The 23,277-nt window shown below is 36.5% G+C and overlaps 2 protein-coding genes across 2 annotated transcripts in view; one reads left to right on the forward strand and one right to left on the reverse strand.

Annotated features, from left to right (window-relative positions):
• KCNMB3 (potassium calcium-activated channel subfamily M regulatory beta subunit 3) overlaps positions 1-5,359 on the forward strand; it is an 18,784-nt gene extending 13,425 nt beyond the window's left edge. Inside the window, exon 4 of the mRNA XM_006770025.1 lies at positions 5,022-5,359. Within this exon, the coding sequence (XP_006770088.1) occupies positions 5,022-5,258 (237 nt within the window). The 3' untranslated portion in view covers positions 5,259-5,359. The remainder of the gene's footprint in view (positions 1-5,021) is intronic.
• A 591-nt stretch (positions 5,360-5,950) lies between these two features.
• Positions 5,951-23,277, reverse strand: part of PIK3CA (phosphatidylinositol-4,5-bisphosphate 3-kinase catalytic subunit alpha) — a 35,231-nt gene continuing 17,904 nt past the window's right edge. Inside the window, exons 13-20 of the mRNA XM_006770026.2 lie at positions 20,761-20,932; positions 18,236-18,342; positions 16,796-16,917; positions 15,903-15,981; positions 13,056-13,226; positions 12,370-12,487; positions 12,111-12,262; positions 5,951-11,061 (exon numbers count right to left, since the gene is read on the reverse strand). Of these exons, the coding sequence (XP_006770089.1) occupies positions 10,791-11,061; positions 12,111-12,262; positions 12,370-12,487; positions 13,056-13,226; positions 15,903-15,981; positions 16,796-16,917; positions 18,236-18,342; positions 20,761-20,932 (1,192 nt within the window). The 3' untranslated portion in view covers positions 5,951-10,790. The remainder of the gene's footprint in view (positions 11,062-12,110; positions 12,263-12,369; positions 12,488-13,055; positions 13,227-15,902; positions 15,982-16,795; positions 16,918-18,235; positions 18,343-20,760; positions 20,933-23,277) is intronic.

Genomic DNA, 23,277 nt, shown 5'->3' on the forward strand with positions numbered 1-23,277 from the left:
TGACCATTGGATACACTGGCTCTTGGATCGCTAAGGAGGTGCTAATTTAGCCTCTGCTCAAGGCTACCCAGCAGGAGCTCAGCTGTGAAGGAATGCAAGCTGCTGTGGGGCCTTGGGCCAGCTGCAGTTGGTTAGGTAATTTTCAGTTTGCAAAGGGCCAGGCCTTTCATATGCAAAAGTCAGTGCACAGCTTGGTGGGGGTGGGGTACCAGGGATCAACAGGGTGGAATTAGCTATGCCTGCTCCTCAGTCCTACTCTAAGAGGCTCTGAGTCTCAGTGTCCCGGTAATCGCTGCAAGCACCTCTGAGAGAAAGCTGCCCTGGAGTTCCGACTGATGCCAGACAGTCCAGTTTCTCCCCGTATGTGTCTGGGTCCCCAGAGACTCACCCGGAACTGGAGTTCAGAGCTTGAGACTCTCTCCTGATTGAAAAAGACAACCGTGTCCTCAGTTGCCAGCCCTTTCCACGTGTACCTCCGTACCTCTGCACTTTACTTCCGCACCTCCTCTGAGTCTCAGTGTGCTTTTCTCTTTCCTTCTAGTTGTAGAATTTCTACTCAGCCACCTTCCTGTGGTTCTGGATGATGTCCGTTTTGTCTTTTAGTTGTATTTTTGAAGTGGTTGTGCAAGGCAGCAACTTCCGGTGTTTACCTATGCCGCCATCTTGGTTTCTCTCCTTTTCTGCAGTGCCTTGACTCGAAGAATACTTCCCCATGGCCCTGCTTAATGCCCGGAAATGGCCATTTCATTCGGTGCCCATCTGCCAACCCTTCCCCCTGAGCTATGTAGTAGGTTTCATCACCTTGAGATGGAAACTCCCTAATAGCTTCATTTTGAAGGTATTTCAGCATTAATACTGTTAAGTGCTTGATATTGGTAAGAGTGTCCTCATCTTTCTTCCTCCTCCACATTCCTAGTGCTTTTACACACCTAAGTGCCACCGAGACAGGAATGACTTGCTCAACAGGGCTCTGGACATAAAGGAATTCTTCGATCACATGAATGGGACTCCCTTTTCATGTTTCTACAGTCCCAACAGCCAATCTGAAGACGTCATTCTCATAAAAAAGTATGACCAAACGGTTATTTTCCACTGTTTACTTTGGCCTTCACTGACTCTGCTGGGTGGCGCCCTGATTGTTGGTATGGTGCGGTTAACACAGTACCTGTCCCTCCTATGTGAGAAGTACAGAACTGCATTCAGAGATGAGGCAGGTGGCAAAGTACCTTATATAGAACAGCATCGAAGGAGCCGAGCAACCTTAGGATGGTGGCCAAACTGAAGTCCTGGCCTTCAGATACCTGCAGTTTCTGCACGTGAAGACTTGATTATGCCTGCTTACGAATTAACCATGAAGTGGCAGTAAAGTATGATAAAAAACTTTTTTTAAAGATATATTTTTATTGATTTCAGAGAAAAAGAGGGAGATAGGAACATCAATGATGAGAATCACTGATCGGCTGCCTCCTGCACACCCCTTACTGGGGATTGAGCCCCTCCCTGGGGCATGTGCCCTGACCCAGAATCAAACTGTGACCTCCTGGTTCATAGGTCGACGCTCAACCACTGAGCCATGCCGGCCACGCAAGAAAAACTTTGAAGAATCTCACATGTATTCTATTTATTCTGTAAATACACACAAATTCACCATCTTCTCTACTCCAAATCTCTGCACGTGAGCCAAGGAAGCACTTTTTGTTCCCACATGGCAAAATGGGCTCAAGGTAGCTGTCCTTAATTTCAGCTCTACCTAGAACTTGTCAATGTGGAAGTAAATAATGAGGCTATTTAATCGATTGAGCACTGGACAACTAGCCTTGTTCTATGCCACACAATTCACATTAAAACATTTCTGAAAAAAATTCTTGGTGAAGAACAGTTCATTCACTACAGGAAGATAGTAATCTGGTGATCCCCAAAAGTGTGGCCCTACCATTTCAGTTCACCATTCGTGATAACAGAGGGAAGCCACTGCCTGGAAAATTCAATGAGTTTAGAGTTATTTATACTTAGCCTTACCATGTACCATGTAACTTTCTTTCGGGTACAGTTTTTAGTTAATTATGCTTTCCTTAAGCTCACTTTATTCTTTGTGTACATTCTGGTGAGAGGGAAAGATATGGCTAGAAATTTGTCGTGAAGTAGGGATACGTTGTACTGGATGGAATTTAGCATTCATCTCAGATAACCCCCGTCACAGAAAAGTCCCACGTGGATACTCAACAATGGCCCTTATATTAAATGTTGAGTCAACCATGGTTATTAAATAATGTCACAAAACCCTCCCCACAGGTGCTTTCCTGATCAAGCTGAATGTGAGTTGAAAACAGTTTGTTCTGAAAACCAGTGTGCCTTAAAGTAGCTTTAAAATGTTACTAAAAAATCGTACTTGGTGGGCGATAGAATGAGACTTTTGAAGCAACCCTTTTTTATGTAGATGTAACCAAACAAGAAACTTTGATTCAAGCCAATTTAATGCCTTTTAGAAATTAATTTTGTCATAAATTACTAAACTGAATAAAATTGGGCAATCTCGACTTGCAGAGTTTTGGCATTTTCTCCTCTTTTTAGTGTGGAATAGTGGAGAGAGCATGTCTCAGTATGTGATTTGAGTTGCAGATAATAATTACAACTTTTCAAGTTTTTGTTTTTGGGCAATTCAGCTGAATTGTTAGAGCCTCTCTCTTCCCATCTTTAGAATGGGAATCATCTCTTCTTTTATGGGGCTATTGTAGGGAATACACAGGATATAGAATATATGAAACACCTAGCTTAGTTTCTGGTCCCTAGTAGAGGTGCTTAAAAATCTTAGTAGAAAACAATCTCTTGCTAAGTTTCAATGTTCAGCCAGCCTTATTCCTCTTCTGGCCACATACCCACAGGAAATAAAATCAGCACCTCCAAGGGATACCTGCATTCCCATTGTTCACCATAATCAAGATATGGAGACAGCCCATGTGCCCATCAACAGACTAAAGGCATGGTGATGATAGATATATAATGTGTGTTTAAGTACGTACAATGGAATATTATTCAGCCTCTAGCAAGGAGATCTTGCCCCAGCCAGGTGGCTCAGTTGGTTGGAATGTCGTCTCACGCATCACAAGGTTGCAGGTTTGGTCCCCGGTTGGGCGTGTATGGGAGGCAACCTATTTGATGTTCTCTCTCTCTCTAAAAAAAATCAATAAACATATCCTCGGGTGAGGATTAAAATAAAAAAAGGAGATCCTGCTATTTTCAACAACACAGATGAACCTGGCAGGCATTATATTAAGTAAAATAAGCCAGGCACAGAAAGGAAAAAAAACTGCATTCCACTGCATTTGTGTGGACTCTAAAAAAGTCAAATACATAGAAACAGAGTAAGTAATATGATGGTTATTAGGAGTAGGGAGGTGGGGGAAATGGGGAGATGTTGGTTAAAGGGTACATATTTTCAGTTATAAGATGAACAATAAATCTAGAGATTTATTATACACATGATGGCTATAGTTAAAAGTGTATTGAGTGAGATCGATTTGCTACATTAAGTAATTTGCTGCAAGTCAAAGTAATTTTCTTTTTTTAATAAACAGTGTGATGTTGAGATTTCAGGCACTCTCATCTCACACACAGTAACTGTGAGGTGATACATTAACTAGCTTGACTCTAGTAATCATTTCACCCTGTATATCAAATCATTATATTGTAGACCTTAAATGTATACAATTCTTATTAAAAATAAAAGGAATTCAATCAGCCTCAGTACCTTTCATTGGACAGCTGGTATAGGGGTGAGGGCAGGAAGCTATGGGAGAGGATCCTCCCCACCATCTTTGCTAAAAATATGCATGTAAGGTCCAGAATGTGCTGTTTAAAAGGCTTATGTATACCAAAGACTTCCTTGTAATGAAATATACATATGTATACACATTTAAATCTTTCTTCAAATTGAGCTTCTGTAGTTTCCTTAAATTAAGGGCACATGTCTATTCTATTTTTTAAAAAAATATTTTTATTGATTTCAGAGAGAAAAGGGAGAGGGAGAGAGATAGAAACATTAATGACGAGAATCATTGACCGGCTGCCTCCTGCATGCCCCCACCACTGGGGATCAAGCCCACTACCTGGGCTCTGCCCTGACTGGGAATCAAACCGTGGACTCCTGGTTCATAGGTCGATGCTCAACCACTGAGGTACACTGGCCAGGTTCTATTCTATTTCTTAGTAAGTTTGACACCCATCTAACAATACGCAATTCTTGGGATTTTTCTCCTAACAAATTCAAAACTACTAATCTGAAACCTACAGTGTGTGGAAGTGTTGAAACCACAAGTGTTTGAATTCCTACCGTTTTCCATTTGTATAGTGGTTTCTTGGTTCATCTTAGGAAAGACATATTATGCTTGGAGAACAAAGTCAATTTAGAACAATATTAATTCAAAGTCACTCAAATCACTTGGCAAATAAACAAAATGTAAGCAATTATTTGCTGTTAATTGTTTAGAAGTACTAAGTGTCAATGCCCATGTGCATTATGGGTCCAAAAAAAGTTCACACTTACCTTTTGCAAGGCTTATGTTAATTAAAAGCAAAACCAGTTTGCTTCTAACCTACTTTCTAGGTTCTGTTCTTCAAGTGACTTGAAAAAAGCCTGTTTACACATACAAACATATTTATACATTCATGTATGTGTATATATATATATATTTCTGCTTAAAATACAAGCATATAATTCTTCGTGCTTAAAGGAGGTTAATATTTAAGCAGATATTTCTCTAATATTCATCACTTTACTGGGGCAGAAAAACTGACTTTGAAGGCATAATAGTTTCAGGTTTTCATTCAATGTTTCTCAGTCATTATTGATAAGAACTCAAATTCAGCTACAATTTGGTTATTAGCAATACTGGTTTGCTTTTAAGTATTCAAAAAATGGCAAAATATACTTATCACAGTTTTTTGTTTAAAATATAAAATATATGAAACACTAAGGATTATTTGGACACAAGTCAAAGTAATTTTCTTTTTTTAATAAACAGTGTGATGTTACAGACTACGAAGTTAAAGAAAAGCAGACATTGACAGTTTCTGATGAGCACAAACATAAGTGCAGTCACAGGCCAAGCTTCTTGCTAGGAACAGCAAGACTGGGAAGAGGTCTTAAATTTAGTGACACTATTATTCTATATTCTCAGTACAATAACACATGCATCTTGCTGTGTCAAATACTTTTTGGGCCATCATTAAAGGAACATTTAAAAACATTTTTCTCCTAACGAATGCAGTATACCACAGGACTTCAATTCATTGAATGACAAAATAGAGTGAGATCGATTTGCTACATTAAGTGGGGCAAAAAGGGTGGTAGGAGCTATTTTTAAAATTCCCAAAGTCAACATTTGATGGGTTAGTAGTCTTTTGGTAGTGCCACATCCCCCAAGCTGTTAAAGTGTTATGTTCCAAAAGGACACATTCTTTTAGGTTTTATTCAACTTAAGTACAAGGACAAAATCATATTTAAATCATTGATTGCATTTGAAATCAGAGGAAGGCCAACTTCACTGACCACTCATAGGAACATACATTAAATCTGGTAAGGGGCCGTTTCTTATGAAATCAATAGATAATGACCACATTTGGAAATTTACACTAGAATTAAGGAGTTCAGTCTTATTAAAGATATTTTGAGAAAATATCAAAGTTGGTTTTCTGCCTCCTTCCTAACTTAGAAGTATTAATGAAAAATTTTTCACTTAAAAAATGTATATGTCTCTTAGCATAACCACGAAATTATTGTAGTGACAAATTAAATGATTTCAGATAGATTCATAGACCTGAATAGCTTACAAAGTACATTTAAAAAGCCCCTTTCCATACTTACCAACTTGTGGAATGGAGTCTACGGTTAGTAGTGAAAATTAGTTACCCAACTATACTAAATGTAAAAGGGACTGCTTTTGTTTTTTTCCCCCTTCCTGTTGAAACTTATATGTAATTGTGTAAAAATTAAGTCAGAAAATTTCCTGATGGCTCATAACTGTCACTATATGCTAGCCAGCATGGCTGTAATATTAACCTATCTAAAATATTAACATTTCTAAGCAAAAGGAATGGCGCTGCATTGATAAAAAGGAAGTGCAAAACTTTAATCAAGTGGAATACTTGAATGAAATAAGCTTATTTAAAAACTACCATCCCAACTTGGGAAACTCCTAATAAATTCTAAACTCTTCTGAATTTTAGAACCTGGATGTTTACATCTTTTATAAAAGATGCCTCCTGACTAGAACTAGCAAGCAGCGTGTATACAAATAGAAATGTGTGCACATATACACACACTAATTTCACTAATAATTAAGAAAAGAGAACACAACTAATTTTAAATATCAAATTCAAGAACCTAGTACCATGAACCTCCTAGCACTATGCCTTTGCCAAATGGCTGGAGCAATGATTAAATTTTTAACCAATTTTTTTTTCTTAATGTCTCCAATGCCATTAAAAACGAGGCATGCCAACTCTGACTATAAATCTCAAATACAGTGCTCTGCAAATTTCGGTAATATCAGAGCCCAAAGTATTGGATTGTGACTCATCTATTTTTTTTCCTTATTAACCTTCTGAGGTAGAGTTACCAATCTAATTTTATCAGGACCACAGTTATCTTGAGCTAAGCCCTAGTCTTTTCAGAAAGTGAACATAATGTTTAACAGAAAAGAAAAAAGGCTTTCCAGGCCATGGCACATAAGATTCATTTACAATTTTTAATGTAATAATTAAAAAATAAAAATGGTTTGTTTATATTTAAAAAAAAAAACAGCCCAGCTGTATTATTCTGTCACCAAGAATGATTATCTGAGTATCCTGTCAATGCTGAATCTTATAGTTCAGCCTTCACAATCCCATCCTTGATGAAGGGTTAATTCCCTTGTGGTATGCACAATATATTCTCACAACTTTCAGCCTTCTTTCATGCCACATCTGAGCAGGATATGAAGAATGTAATTCATTCAAACAACTCCTCCTTGTTTTGCACCCCCCTCACCCCCGATTCCCCTCTTCTCAAACACATCTGAAGTATGAAAGTTGTTTTTAAATAGTAGAAGCACCACAATCCATTAACACCATATATGGCCTTTCAATTGAAATACTACAGTGATGTCCTGGACATCACAATTAATTTTTTAAGGTGGATTCTGAGTGTGTGGGTCCAGCCCAGGTCTGCTGTTGGTGCAGGCAATGAAACAAAAGGAACTTTATAACATTCACAAAAAGTTAACCTGCTGGCTTTAAACTAATGCTAGGAATTAAATTTCTCCAAAGAGCTGGCCTGCATAGGCAATAGCCAGGATATGAATTAAATGGATTTACAAAATCATTAAGAAACAAATTCAGGTTTATATGCTGTGAAATTTCCACGGTGCCTTTAGAATAGATGGGCTGCTCATAATTTTTTAAGAATGCCAAATCACGCAGTTTTTGATGGAAAAAATACAGTTGGACTGTGTTTTACCATGTGAAAATTACCAATCCACTTAAAATAAAATCCAAGAGGGTATATACATTCTAATCAAGTCATTGATTATTTTCCTGACTAATAAGAACTACACTTTACACAAAATACTTTATCAGCAGTTGTTTTCATCAAAAAACCAATAGTCATAGTTTCACAGTTGAAAAAGTTACACATTAAAATATTTTACAATTCATTGTATATTCACCAGGTTCCATTTCCTAAAGGGCTTGTAATATAAAGCAGAGTAGAAGGGAAAACCTCAAAGTTGATTACTTTGACATTAAGTTTTACACAGGACACTAAGAACCACAAAAAGCTTAGGTTCTATCAGAAAATAGAGACCAAATTCCATTCTTGATTAAAAAATCCAATTAGAAACATCTTTTAAAAAAACACACCAAATTCCACAATATGATTAACAGATTTCAAATTAACAGCAGTGTAAAAAATTTTAAAATATACAATTTTGTATAGCTGAGAATGTAACAAAAAGTTAAAGCATGATTTTCGAACAGTGGGTTATTTCTTGCTAGAATGTGTTTAAAATTAGGTCTTACTTTCTTTAAACCTGCTCCCCCGCCCCCTCCAAAACAGTCATTGAAGGAAATATTGCTCAAGTGACCAAATGAAACTGTAGAGCCAATAGTTATACCACATTCAATGACGTATGGCTGGCCATAGGAAGTGATCAACTGGAATTGATCTCTGATACTAAAGTACCTGGAAGCAACTATGTTGTTATAATTTAAAACATCCTAGTCTCCCATATAGTATTTAATTCAGTTTTTGGTTCTTTGTCTTCTGAGAACCACCTGTCCCTTTTTTCTTATTTTTAATGCTATTTGCTTAAACTCTGCTTGGATTTGTTTAATATTTACTTTGCTTTTAGCTAGATCACTTAATCTCTATTCTTTATAAAATTTGTTTAAACCTCTAAAACAGACTTAATTTGGTTGTAATAAGTCTTGAAAATAAATGTCAATGATGAAATATGGTATGTGGCATGTGTTTTAATGGTGGAGAGGTCCCAGGGCAAGTGGACTAACTGAATTAATGTGGAAAGAGCAAAAATTGTATAAATTCTGTGCAAGGAAGCTCAAAGCTTTTTTGGCACTCAGGTAAAACACAGTTGGTACTGTTAAAACTTCACTTTCCACCAACAGAGTCTCAGACTTATATCATTTCAGTGAGTTTTCCTGTAATCAATTCCTGATACAGAAAAGACTGGGATGGTAGTATGTATTATAACTGAATAGATCTAAGACAAAATATGAATGATGAAGTTTTAATAAGTTATGAAATTTTCTGCAAAAGAATAGATTGTTTTCCTGCTTAATAGAGTTTAAATTCTTCTGAACTATTCCAAGACAGTTTAGAGAAATAAGTTCCCCATAGCTTCAAATTTATTTTTCCTCTTGGCAATATTATATACATGCCTTAGTGAAGTACCTAAATCTTCAATAATTATGCCCTTTGAGGGTTCTAAAATAGCAAAATATTAAGAGTATTTGTATTAGAGTCCTTGTTCACTATTCAAGACTATAGGTAACTGATTTCATAAGTGAAGATATTTTAGTGATGCTGTTTCACTAGAGTATACAATGTGTGCTCTTTATAAAGTTGTATTCCAATAATATGCCTCATCTAGAAAACTGTCAGTAAATTATTGCACTTTCTCTGGTGTGGCACCTGAACATTTGCTAAAACTATTTCCTAGGGAATTAATCATTCATTTCAAATACTGAGTAAAATATCAGATTCTGGAGTGATGACTAGCCTTAGCCCCTACATCTTGGGTTACTGTTTTTCAAAATGTTTAAGAATGTATCCTGTGCTCAACCGCAATTTAATGAAAATGGAGAGTGAGCCCTGACCACTTGGAAATGGGACATAATCCTGCTTTTATTATTGAGATATTGGATAAATAGCCTGAAATGGTAAAAAGTTCATGGTTTCTATTTCCCCATATTATAAAGTATTATTCATGAGCATACCTCTGTAGAGGGTTTAAGCAATCAGGAAAATACTCTAAATTGTATTAATTTTGGTAACTAATTTCATATGATTGAGGCATTCTGAACTATACAAGAGGATGGAAGATGGGGGATTCACGTAAAAAGAGAAAGAAAAAAAAGGATAAACTTTAATCTGTTTTCTTTAAGTAGTTATTCACTAGTATTGATATAAATGGGATAGTGCCTAAGCCTTCTCCAAAGACCAAGAGAAGAGCTGACCATTGCTGATATGAACAATAAAAAATTTGGGGTGCAAAACAATGCATGACTATGGGACAGATCATGAAATAAAGAATATATATTAATGATAGTTTCTATAATATAAATAGCCTTTAATAAAAAAAATAATCTTTTTAATAACATTAATACTCACTTCTATTTTTCTGGAAAACATGCATGAAAAATGTATTCAATTCATCAATTTCAAAAGGAGGAAAAAACATCAACTTAAGGTGAATACTGTACAATTCTGAAGCAGGAACTATTCCTGCTCATTCTTTCTCTATGTTTATTTTACTTTATGGGCCCCCAGAATTTCCCTGGGAAATAAGAATCAGATTCTTGCAAATACTGTCCAGAAAAAAACCCAAAAGCCACCCTATAACAGGTCTTATTTGTGACTGTTTCCAAAACTTTGCAGATAAGACCCCAAATCATTAAAAGGTTTGATTAAAAAAGAAAAGTCTCTGGTGAAATCTCAAGAGTCCCTTCCACCCCAAGCATTTTTCTTCATTAAACAAGGAGTCAAAAACCCACTTCAAACTATAAGTTGAACAGCAATGAAAAAAAAAATAAGAAATTTCATTATTTCCCATCTTAATGTAATTTAACATCAAACTCCAGTTTACCTGGACCTAATGCAATAATAGACTTTGCGTGTCCACATTTCAAAATATAGAACATTTGCAAGACAAAAAAGAGCATCATTCTTTTTCCTTCTCCACCATTTCTATATATTTTGGGGTTTTTTTTGTTTGTTTTGTTTTTTAAAAAAAGATACAAACAATCTTCAAAGTTTACCTTTTTGGACTTAAGGCATAACATTAAATTGCGCATTATTCTAAAGCTTAATTTTGAAATGAACTAGTTTAGTGCTATCAAACCCTGTTTGCATTTGCATTATTTAAATTATATAGTATTTTATTTCTGTTCTTGCTGTAAATTCTAATGCTGTTCTTGGATTGTGCAATTCCTATGCAATCAGTCTTTGCCTGTTGACAGTTATTAACAGTGCAGACTAGAATCCAATATCGAGCTTTCAATTTCTTAGTGATCATTCAGTTCAAAGCATGCTGCTTAATTGTGTGGAAGATCCAATCCATTTTTGTTGTCCAGCCACCATGATGTGCATCATTCATTTGTTTCATGAAATATTCCAAAGCCTCTTGCTCAGTTTTATCTAAAGCTAGGGTCTTTCGAATGTATGCAATATCATCAAAAGATTGTAGTTCTGGCATCCCAGAGCCAAGCATCATTGAGAAAAGATTTATGAAGAGATTGGCATGCTGCCGGATAGCTAGATAAGCTTTGTAACACATCTCCTGAAACCTACAAGTAACAAGAACAAGTTGGTTAGTATGAAGCAAACGGCATTAATAGCGTCGGGTCTCTGCTCAAATGTCACCTCATTAGAGAGGCTTCCTTGGACAAACCTATAAAAAATAACATGCCTGCCCTAATCGGTTTGGCTCAGTGGACAGAGCGTCAGCCTGTGGACTCAAGGGTCCCAGATTCGATTCCGGTCAAGGGCATGTACCTTGCTTGTGGGTACATACCCAGTGGGGAGTGTGCAGGAGGCAGCTGATCGATGTTTCTCTCTCATCAATGTTTCTAACTCTATTCCTCTCCCTTCCTCTGTAAAAAAATCAATAAAATATATTAAAAAAATAGCATTCCTCTCCTCAATCCCTTTAATCCTACACTAGAACGTAAACTTCACGCACCCCAAAAACAAAATTTTATAAAAGGTTTTAAAAGTACTTTAAGGTTTAAGATAAACTACTTATAGTTGACGGAATTCCTCAAATTGCATGACTAAAAAATGTCTTAAGCACTATACATTATTTGTCAATATAGAGAAGGTGGAGTCCAAGAATTTTTTTTTTAATATATTTTATTGATTTTTTACAGAGAGGAAGGGAGAGAGATAGAGAGTTAGAAACATCGATGAGAGTGAGACATCGATCAGCTGCCTCCTGCACACCCCCCACCGGGGATGTGCCTGCAACCCAGGTACATGCCCTTGACCGGAATCGAACCTGGGACCCCTCAGTCCGCAGGCCGACGCTCTATCCACTGAGCCAAACCGGTTTCGGCGAGTCCAAGAATTTTAACAGCAGTAAGTAAAAGCTTAATGTATTAAGAAGTTTAAAGATCACTTTCCTTTTAGACTTTGACTAAATAAATTGTTTTTTCTTCACTGCATTATACAATAAATTAAAATATTCAGTTTATATTCCAATGTTAATATAACATCTTTTATATATATTCATTGAAAAATATATATAAAATTGAAAAAAATATATAAAATATATAAAAATTGGTTTGATATAGCAGCAAGAATTCTTCATTTTGTGCTTTTGATTTCTTGAGCTTACCTCTCAAATTCTCTTGTCTTGGTGCATTCCTGGGCTCCTTTACTAATCACTATTAAGAAATCCTGTGTCAAAACAAATGGCACACGTTCTCGTTTATAACCAAATTTTTTCTTCTTGTGATCCAAAAAGTGTCCAAAATCTATATGGAACAGCTTTCAAACAGAAAAAATTATGTTATAGTTTGATAAAGGCAGAAATATAATATCCTGAATTAACAAGTTTAAGAACACCAAAAGGGTTGAAAAGAGAAAGCTATTACTTGTCCATCATCTTTAACCATGATGTTGCTATTGTGACGATCTCCAATTCCCAAAATGAAGGTAGCGACACAATATCCAGCACATGAACGTGTAAACAGATCAATGGCTGCATCGTATCTACAAAGAAGAAATAAACTCTTTATGAGTTCTGTGGAAATACAGAGTGATCCAGTCCAAACTGGGAAAAGAGGGTCAAGTCTGTATTAAAGCAATGAAAACAATCACTGACATTAGGGGGAAGAAGTAATTATGTCCAAAAAAGTGAGAAGTTTTGAGATTCTAAAATTTTCAAAGGTTTCTAAGGAATTTCCAGATACTCTCAGACCAAAGCACAATGCTTATTATAGTGAAAAAATACTTATTATGTCATTAAAAATATTTTTTCTAATTGCTATAACAATAACCCAGAAGTAAACATTTTAATTTGCAATGTTAATTTTTCTAAAAAAGAATAAGCAATAAGAAACACACCTTTCAGATAGCTATGTTGAATGTATAGGATTTCACTAAGTAATAAGCAATTCTGATCATTTAAACACAATCTCATATATGTCAAAGGTTGAACATATTTTTTTCCAAAGTAAGTAAGCTGCTTTCTCTGGTCTAACTCAGAAGTATATTCAACCGTTAAAAGACATGTCTGACAGCAACGTAGATTACACAGGAAGCTAAGAATGACACTCACATTTCCCCTTTGTTCTTGTCCTTGAGCCACTGGTGCAGCGTGTGGCTGTTGAACTGCAGGGCTCCTTTCAGGCCCCCTTTGCACTGGATCTGCATGATGGTGTGAGAGTTTCTCACCACCTCAATGAGCCCCACACAGTCCCCAATGGATAGGCAGCCATAAGGCAACATTCTGGAAAAGGATCGAAACATTTGCAGTTAAAGGACAGAATTTTAAAATAGCGAAGATTTTAACAGGCTAGTACATGAAAATTTGTATTTGCAAATTTGTAACGTTACTCCCTTAACCTTATTTTATTTTTTTATTATAGTACTAGAGGCCTGGTGCACGAATTCGTGCACCGGTGGGGTCCCTCAGACTGGCCTGTGCCCTCTTGCAATCTGGGACTCCTCGGGAGATGCCAGACTGCTGGTTTCAGCCCGAAACCATCTCCCGAGGGATGTAGTAGTGCATGAAGCGGCAGGCAGCCAGGTAGGAGCCCGGGCTGGGCGCCACACTGCTCGCTCCTACTCATCCTGGTCCCATTGTGCCTGCCACCACCTGGTAGCGCTGCTGCGGAGGTGGGAGAGGCTCACACCATCACAGCTGTGCTTGCCAGCCGTGAGCCTGGCTTCCAGCTGAGCAGTGCTCCGGCTATGGAAGAGCAGTGACCACCAGGGGGCAGCTCCTGCGTTGAGCATCTGCCCACCTGGTGGTCAGTATGCATCATAGCTACCGGTTGACTGGTCGCTCAGTCATTCAGTCACTTAGGCTTTTATATATATAGATGACATTCCTAGAAAAATCCTCAAAATGATCTGCCATCATTTATTATAACCTTGAATTGAGAAAACATTTACTTGAATATCAGAAAAACATTAAGAAAATTATTATGGCAATTAAAATTTTATAAACATTTGTAGCTTAAAAATATGAATTTAAAGATGTTTCATTGACATCTAAATAATACTTTAAGGCAACAGTTTCAAATTTTTGGTCTCAGGACTTGTTACTGTGGATTCCCCAGAGTTTTTATTTATATGGGCTATATCTATTGGTGTTAGAAATTAAAATGGAAAAAATAAAAATTAAAATATTAATGAATTCATAAAATTATAAAATAACAACAAGCTATTATAAGGTAATATAAACATCTATTATGACATAAAAGACTGTATTAAAAAACTTAGTGAGAAGAGTAACACTGTTTTCCATTATTTCAAATTTCTTGAATGTCTAGCTTAACAGTATGAGCTGAATTCTCATATATGCTTCTGTATTCAATCTAATGCAGTATTTTAATGGAAGGAAGCTTAGAGTTTGAGTCCGCCTACCTCTTTACTTAGTCAGCTCTTCTTAAAGCTAACCATGAATAATCAGATCCAAGGGCTTAAGAAATACCCTGAAGCACATGACACTAAATTGTTTGTGAATCTCTCCCTCTTTGGGGTTCTGTGAATCACTCTGGTCCTCCTACTCTTTTGAACATTTTTCTTATGGAATCTTTTCTTCTATCTGCTCTGGTAAATACAGGAATTTCTTAAGGCTGTACTCCTGCTCATTCTCTTATTCATATCTTATTGCTACTGAACATGCTCATAGTTTAAAGAGTCACATAGTCCCTATAAGGCTAGTTAGGAAAAAAAACAAAACACCACCAAACAGACTCACCATAATCCTGAATCTAAGTTTTGCCAAGAATAAATAAAAATGTTATCATTTAAAATTAAACTTTAAACAAAAATTTTAACCTTAATTTAATTAAATTTAAAGAACAATATTTAGAAAATATTATGACTTAAAAACTTTCTAAAGATCCAATTTACTTTCCAATGACCGAGCTCAACTTTAGATGCTTTTTTTGCAGTCACTAATTTATAATTAAATATCTTTAATTACCAGAGTTATATAGTTAAATCTTTCCTCTACTGTCTAGTTCTGCATTCTCTTTTGTACTCTACTCCCCTGGGAGTGGTGGTAGCAGCGGCATGTGGATCTCTCACAACAGGAAATTATACCAAAAAAGGAAACCTGATTCATATAACAGGAATTGTTTTTGGAAAGCAGCAGGGATTAGGCAAAGAATAAGAAATTAAGAATTAAAGTTGATAACTAAAATTTGTAATTTGGCAGGTTACTTGAGATGTCCATTTTTCTTCTTTGCAATAAAAGGGTTCTATTATTTGTCACCGATACACTTTCATATACAAGCCATTCTTAATCTAGAAGAAGCATACAAATAAACCCTAATCTAGCTAGCGTTGATTCCTATCTCTTATGCCCACTTACAGACAAAATACTTCTGGAGAGGGTAGCCTTTGCCTGAAAGATCCTAGATTTGCAAAGTAAGAGAAGGAAAAACCATTAGGAGCAAAGGTCACTAGAAGATGATGCATGAGAGAAAACTTGGAGATAATACTGGTGATTGTGGAAGGCTGGCCAGAAATCAACAGAATGGTAAAAGCTTTAAGATTAGTTGCTTTCATACTTTTCTGCAAAACTGATTCAAGACTAGAGAATTTAGAAAGTTTTAAAATTAGAAAATTTAAGGTTATGAAAGAAACTTTCTTCTAAACTCAACTTCTGAAAGACCACAGGGGCCTTTTGTCTTCTATGTCCTGTTCCTAAACAGACACTCACAGTTGCAATCTACCAGCTTATAAGAGAGAGCTCTTCTTACTTAGCTGAATCTCAGTAGGTATTGTAAGCCAAAGAGGAGGAGGACAAAGGAAAGGAACTAGTGTTAATTACTGCCCCATACTTTTCTTTACAGATGTATGCCTCTACATGCTTTAAAATTAATATTTATGAATAGTTTACTTTTTTAGGGTAATTTTCAACAAACATGATGCCTTATTGGTTACCTACCGAAGATCAAGACCTTGATTTTGCCAGATATTTTCCATAATGCGAATAATTTGAAGTGTTAGCATATCTTGCCGCAAATCTGAAATTCAAATAATATGTACTACCACTTAATGACGTAAGTACACATTTGGGTATCATGTCATCACATTGTTTTCAAATGACAAATAAATAGAGCTATGTTTACTCTTCAAACTAATCTATAAGGAAGCAAGATTTTGACTCTTTAACCCATTTCTAAAGTATCTACATAAACTCATCTATATAACAATGCAGGATAAACTATTTTCCAAACATTTTAAATTAAAACATTTATTTTTCTGAATTCTTAAATGTGAACATGTTTATATTTAAACATTCGATTAACTGAATTCAATGCTGAAATGTCATTTCCCCAGTGGAAACCCACCAGTGACCCTCACACTGCTCCCCCACAGCCTGTTCTCCAAGTAAATTCGGATCTCCTTTTACATGATTTCTTAGCAAACTACACTTTTCCTTTGTACCACGGTTGTAATTTTATTTTTATAATTATTTGTCTTACATCTCTCTCTTCTCTGCTAGAATGTGACCTTTAAGAGGGCAGGGATTCTGTTTTGTTTATTCTTACAACCCCACTGTCTAGCACATCAAATGTTTATGGAATAAATGGACACTCTCATAGCTAAACAAATGATAGTTAGAAACAGATTCAAGCTTTCTGATTCTAAACCAGAACTTCTTTTCAATAATTATACATACATATTCTAAAGGCCAAGACATCTGCTTAATATTACACATTTACCACATGCATATTCCTTAAATAGCTTTCAATAGTCTTCATGGTTCATAAATATCCTGTATATAAAAGGATAGCTAAATTCATGCATCATAGGTTCATTAATACTCTTCCTTACCATCCCCATTTTTAAAGATGATCTCATTGTTCTGAAAGAGTAACTCTGACATGATGTCTGGGTTCTCCCAATTCAACCACAGTGGCCTTTTTGCAGAGGACATAATTCGACACTCTTCAAGCCTTTAAAATAGTTAAACACTTTAATAGGCACTTTAGCTTTATTATTCTTTACCCTCAAATTAATTTTAAAATAGCATAGTTTTCTAAAGTGTTATAAAAATTTTAAAGTTTCTACTTGATTTTATTAATGAATTCATTTCTAAGGGATTATAAAGAGAAAAGCTCAGTTCGTTAGAGGGTTGTCCTGATACACCAAGGTTGAAGGTTCAATCCCTAGTTAGGGCATATATAAGCAACCAATGAATGAGTAGATTAATTGGAACAGCAAATTGATGTTCCCCCCTTCCCTCCCCCCCTTCCTCGCTCTCTCAAATCAATAAATAATTTAAAAAAGTAAAAAATATTAGGCTTAAAAATTAATTACATAATAGCTTATGAATTTTCAACAAACATAGGGACACATTATTAGTGTTTTTTTTTCCTATTCACATTCTTTTTTTTCAATCCTCACCCAAGGATATTTTTTCCATTGATTTTCAGAGAACATGGAAAAGAGGAGGGGGAGGAAGAAAAAAAGAAAAACATCAATGTGAGAGAAACATCAATCGGTTGCCTCTCACACGTGCCCCAACCTGGGCTGGTGACTGAACCTGCAACCCAGATATGTGCCCTTGACTGGAATTGAACTCGTGACCCTTTGCTGCACAGGCCGATGCTCTAACCACTGAATAACGTCAGCCAGGGCCACATCGTTAGTTTTACAGATATTACATTCCATTTCTTATCCTATAATACAAGAAATTCTGGCTCTACAGTGTTTTAAATTCCATTATTAAAGTAGTAAAATTCATTCTGAACTTAAGAAAATTTTGTAACTCTTACTTTGTAGGGTAGGAGAATGGGAGAAGGAAGCATGTACAAGGTGGGGAAAAAGTAGGTTTACAGTTGTTTGTATAGGAAAATAATACAATAATTAATAAATAATACACGAATAAACTGTGCTTCATGTATTCACAATTGTAAACCTACGTTTGCCTGACCCTGTATAATGGAATATTCTAATTATAATGGACTTTTTAAATATATATATTTTTATTGATTTCAGAGAGGAAGGAAAAGGGAGAGAAACATCAATAATGAGAGAGAATTATTGATCGGCTGCCTTCTGCACCCCCAAACTGGGGATCAAGCCCACAACCTGGGCATGTGCCCTTAACCAGAATCAAACCTGGGATACCCCAGTCCACAGGCCGACATCTACCCACTGAACTAAACCAGCTAGGGCTAATTATAATGGACATTTTGACTTTCCTCAAGATTTTCTCCAAAGAGGGTACTATTTAAATATATAAATAAAACTTCCAATAAGGTACCTTACCTGAGATTTCCTAATTGATGAGCAGGATTTAGAGGAGATAGAAAGCCCTGTAGAGCATCCATGAAATCTGGTCGCCGCATCTGCTCAACTAAAAATTTCATCTGTACCTGATAAATTAGTGTAATCGTGATTAGAGATGAACTCATAAAAGATAAAATTAATTGCTAATTTTTTTTATACACTGGAACCTCAGCCTTTGAATTGATAGCTTGGATTGGCAGCATTCTAGTTAGAAGTGGTTCTGTAACACAGAGCAGACAAACTCAGGCAGAGGTGAGAGTGACAGCACTGTGCACCTCCCTGTGAGCAGAACTCTGCTTGATGACAGAGGCAATGCTTTGGCTCTAGAACAGGGCGTGGTCAACTACAGCAGGTCAGTGGCCAGATTTTGTAAATCAAATTGAATTGAATATAGCCATGCCCATTCATTTAGACTTTGGCTGTTTTCTCACTCAAACAGCAGAGTTAAGTAATTACAACAGAGTCTACATGGCCTGAAAATCTATTTATTATCTGGCCTTGTAAGAAAAAGTTTGCTGACCCACTGTTGTAGAGGAAAAGCTATGGAGACATCATGTTCACTCTCTTTCTGTTGGGTAGAAAAGGTCAAGGGAGGCTAAAAGGAACTGCTGGGAAAGGACTTGTAAAAACATCTGTTACACTGAGTCTCACACTATACTCATGCTCTAGCATAGAGTTAGAAAGGAACATGCTTTTTAAATCAGTTCAAAGCAGAGCCCAGACTGCTGAGCTATCATGCAATAATTGCCATTTTATTTTAGAAAACCTGTATCTATTGAAAATGTAAAATATTAGTGGGGAACAAAAAAGAGTTTAGGACTTCATAATAAATTTATATTCATGCTGGATTTTAGTAACAAATCCCCATCCCCCCCTTCCTTACTATGTATAAGTGAACAGCTAGAAAATGTAGTCATCACTGACTAGGGCTCTTGATCACGTAAAGGCATTTCTTTCTCTGTCGCTATCAGCCCTAATTTTAGCACACTGTTTCCTGCACTTTATCATTGTTATGATAAAATACAAACCACACAAAATAACTGCCTTTAGTCCTATGACTGGGGCAGTACTCTACATCCCTGTGACCATTCAGTAACTTCCAATTTGTATTTTTTAACCCGTTCACTTTTTTCAATCATCCCCAACCCCCTTCCATCTGACAACCATCAAAAAGTTCTCTGTATCTATTAGTCTGTTTCCATTCTGCTTGTTCAGTTGTTGCTTTTTTTAAGATTCCACGAATCGTATGACTGTGTTTTTAGTTCCCTATCACAACTCCATCTAAGCCAATAGTAATCTGAGTAGTGAATTTCATGTTCCTAATTAATCCACTGTATCATGGCCAATCTGTTATATAAAATTCCAGTTTAGAAAAAATGCCTATATTTACTAATTTAACTATTATCTAGTTTCTTTTTTCTTATCTCAGTTACAATATAAATCTAATAAGCGTTATTCTTTCAAAGCAGTCTAGTCCCCTCTTGCTCACAATTCCAGCATCAGAAACAGTATAATTATTTTCTAAGAATCTACATTTAAACTTATATACCACAACTTTAATAAAATCAATTCTGTGGCATTTAGACTAAAACAGTAACTTTTTTTTTACAGAACGTAATATTTTTTCAAGCAATATTAATGAAGATATTAGAAAAATTAATCCAGTACTGCTAATTTACATTCTGTGTACTTTGGGGACTCACTAATAAGCTGGGATTTTTTTTTCATTTCATTAGAGATGAAGTAAGATTTCACTTTTACTATAAAATATGGTGGAATGAAGGATAAAGAATAGGAAAAGCTCATGAAAAATCTTCATATTTCATATTCCTCAGAAACTCTAAGCTTGACTGCATTTGACTAAAGCGTTTAATATTCACTGAGTAACTAAGTCCATTGTAAACTCTGAAATGTAAACACTAATTTTCTTCCACTCATTTTCAAGGTCATTACTAAAAGAGTGACACAATAGGAAAATTTATTTTTATTTATTTTTAATAATTCTTTATTGTTGAAAGTATTGGAAAAATTCTTTTTAAAAGTATTATGTAAAAGGAAGAGCAAGAGAGAGAGAACTAACATTTACTGGGTACTTCCCATGTTCTAGGACTGTGACAGGAGCTTTGCATATCTCATATAATTTAATTATCACAACAACATTATGAAGAAAGAATTATTCCCATTTTACAGATAAGGAAGATGAATCTCAAAGACTAAATAATGTGTCCAACATTACACAGCCAAGAGCCAGCGGAAATGGATACAAATCCTAACATGCTTGATTCTAAGACCCATGATCTGCATATACAGAGGTGGGCAAAAGTAGGTTTACACTTGTTCATATGGAAATAATACAAATAAACAATACAATAATAAATAAATATTAATTATTTGTGTTCTCACAATTATAGACCTACTTTTGCACGCTCCTGTACACTGGGCTCTCAAATAAACCTGGCACACTGCAATAAAGAGTTTTAAAAACAAACTGAAGAGTCATATACCTTTTGAGTCTCATCCTTCTTCTCTTGTTTGAGAATATCAGTTAAGTTGATGAGCTTTTCCATAGCCTCAACTTGCCTGTTCAGGTGCTTCAAATACATCCCACATGCACGGCAGTAGGATTCCAAAAGCAGGCCAAACCTCTGACTAACTGTTTTATTGTGCATCTCAGATCTGGAGAAACAGTGCAAGATTAAAACAAAAAGGACAATACATACACACATATACACACACCCACACACATATATATTCTCAAATGAGTATATATATATATATTTTTTAAAAATTTTCTAAATTCAATAAATGTTATATCATACTAACAATAAAATAATTTAAAATCTATCATTCAGAAGCAAAGCAATAGAGAGTTTGATAGTTCTTCAAATGTTAATGTACTAGCTTTTAGGTTTATTTCAACTAATATTTATTAACTAGTCTCTCAGCACAAGATATATAAACATGAACAAAGGGGAAATAGGAACAAAAATATAATGAATAAAGAGAAAGTTAAGAGTTCAGTGAATACTGTTTGACTCTGCTGGCATACATGTTCCTTTTCTACACTGTCTCAGAATTTAAGTTATTTTTTTTTTTGGGGGGGGAGGAGGATGAAATGAAATTTTATTAAGCAACATTGTAAATACACAATCATTTTCCAAATATGATAAAAACTATAAATCTAGAAGTCCCAGAAGCTCAACTAACCCAGCCAAAAGGAACTTAAAGAGACACATCCCAAAATAAATTTATGTTATTTTAAACCCAGCTTCTAGGTTTCATTTTAAATTTTAACATTTAAAAACCATGTTAACTACAAATCTGTTTCTAAATTTAGAAAGAAGTGTTTGGTTTATGACCCCTAACTTTGAGTATTAGGTATATCTTATTCTACATAATTTTTTCTATTCTTAATTAGCTTCTTTTCTAATGAGAAATTTGAGATTTTTGTTATTATTCTTCTGAATTCCAATTCCAAGGTAAGATTTTTTTTCTTTATTTTGGGATATTTTAATCCACACACACAGTGAAACCAAATATACCACTAATCAACATTAACCTAGCAAATTTAATTTCACTTAAAGTAGAATCAAAGTCTTTAAAATATTTCAGCTCTCATTCCTGTAGAAAATTCAGTTTTGAATTTCACTGTTTATTTAATTCTAAAGAGAAAAGGTTGAGGGGAAACTCATCATTGGTACCACGTATTTTCAATATGGGAAATTCTTCCAGACAAACAAAAGCTATCTTATCTAATAAAAGAGAAAAAGGGTAATTAACCATACCTCCGCTACGCTTTCCATTGGCTAATCAGGGTGATATGCAAATTAATTGCCAACAATGATGGCGGCCGGCAGCCACGCAGCTGAAGCGAGCAGGAGGCTTACTTACTCCAGTGATGGAGGAAGCCAACGTTCCCCGCCTGCCGCAGCCCGGCTCTGAGCCCGAAAGCAACAATGTTTTAATTATAGAAGCTAAACAAACCCCAGATACCTGCTTTCAGCAGCTGAGGTCTCAGAGCTGGAGCCGAGCCACAGAGCTAAAGCTGGCTCTCAGCTCCAGATACAGCATAGAAGGTGAATAAATCCCTGAAAAAAAAATTTAAAAAAAAAGAGAGGTTGGGAACTTCAGTCATCAGCGAGCAAGGATGACAACAAAGTTTCGATTATAGAAGGTAAATAAATCCCAGAATAAAAAAAGAAAGAAAAAAAGGAGAGGCTGGGAGCTTCAGTTGCCGGCCAGCCTGAAAACGGTCCTCAGCCCCTCTCCCAGACTGGCCAGGCACCCCAGGGGAGACCCCCACCCTAAAGACGGTGTGGCCAGCCTGAAAACAGCTATCAGCCCCTCATCCAGGCTGGCCAGGCACTCCAGTGGGGACACCCACCCTGAAGGGGGTGTGACCAGCTGCAAACAGCCAACAGCCCCTCACCCAGGCAGGCCAGGCACCCAAGTGGGACCCCCACCCTGATCCGGGACACCTTTGAGGGCAAACTAGCCGGCCCCCACCCGTGCACCAGGCCTCTATCCTATATAGTAAAAGGGTAATATGCAAACTGACCCTAACAGCAGAAAGACTGGGAATGACTGGTCAGTATGACACACACTGACCACCAGGGGCCAGATGCTCAATGCAGGAGCTGCCCTCTAGTGGTCAGTGCACTCCCACAGCGGGAGCTCTGCTCAGCCACAAGCCAGGCTGATGGCTGCCAATACAGCGGTGGTGGTGGGAGCCTCTCCTGCCTCCTCAGCAGCGCTAAGGATGTCTGACTGCAGCTTAGGTCTGCTCCCCGCTGGCAAGTGGACATCCCCCCAGGGCTGCCGGGCTGCCAGAGGGATGTAGGCCCAATCCCCCGGGAAGAAGGCCTAAGCCAGCAGGTGGTCATCCCCTGAGGGGTCCCAGACTGCGAGAGGGCACAGGCCGGGCTGAGGGACCGCCCCCCCTTCCCTCCGAGTGCACAAATTTTTGTGCACCGGGCCTCTAGTAGTATATAAGTATGCATAATTATACATAAAGAAAGTAA

The sequence above is a fragment of the Myotis davidii genome, unplaced genomic scaffold, assembly GCF_000327345.1.
Source record: "Myotis davidii unplaced genomic scaffold, ASM32734v1 scaffold123, whole genome shotgun sequence".
In the NCBI taxonomy this organism is placed as follows: Eukaryota; Metazoa; Chordata; class Mammalia; order Chiroptera; family Vespertilionidae; genus Myotis; species Myotis davidii.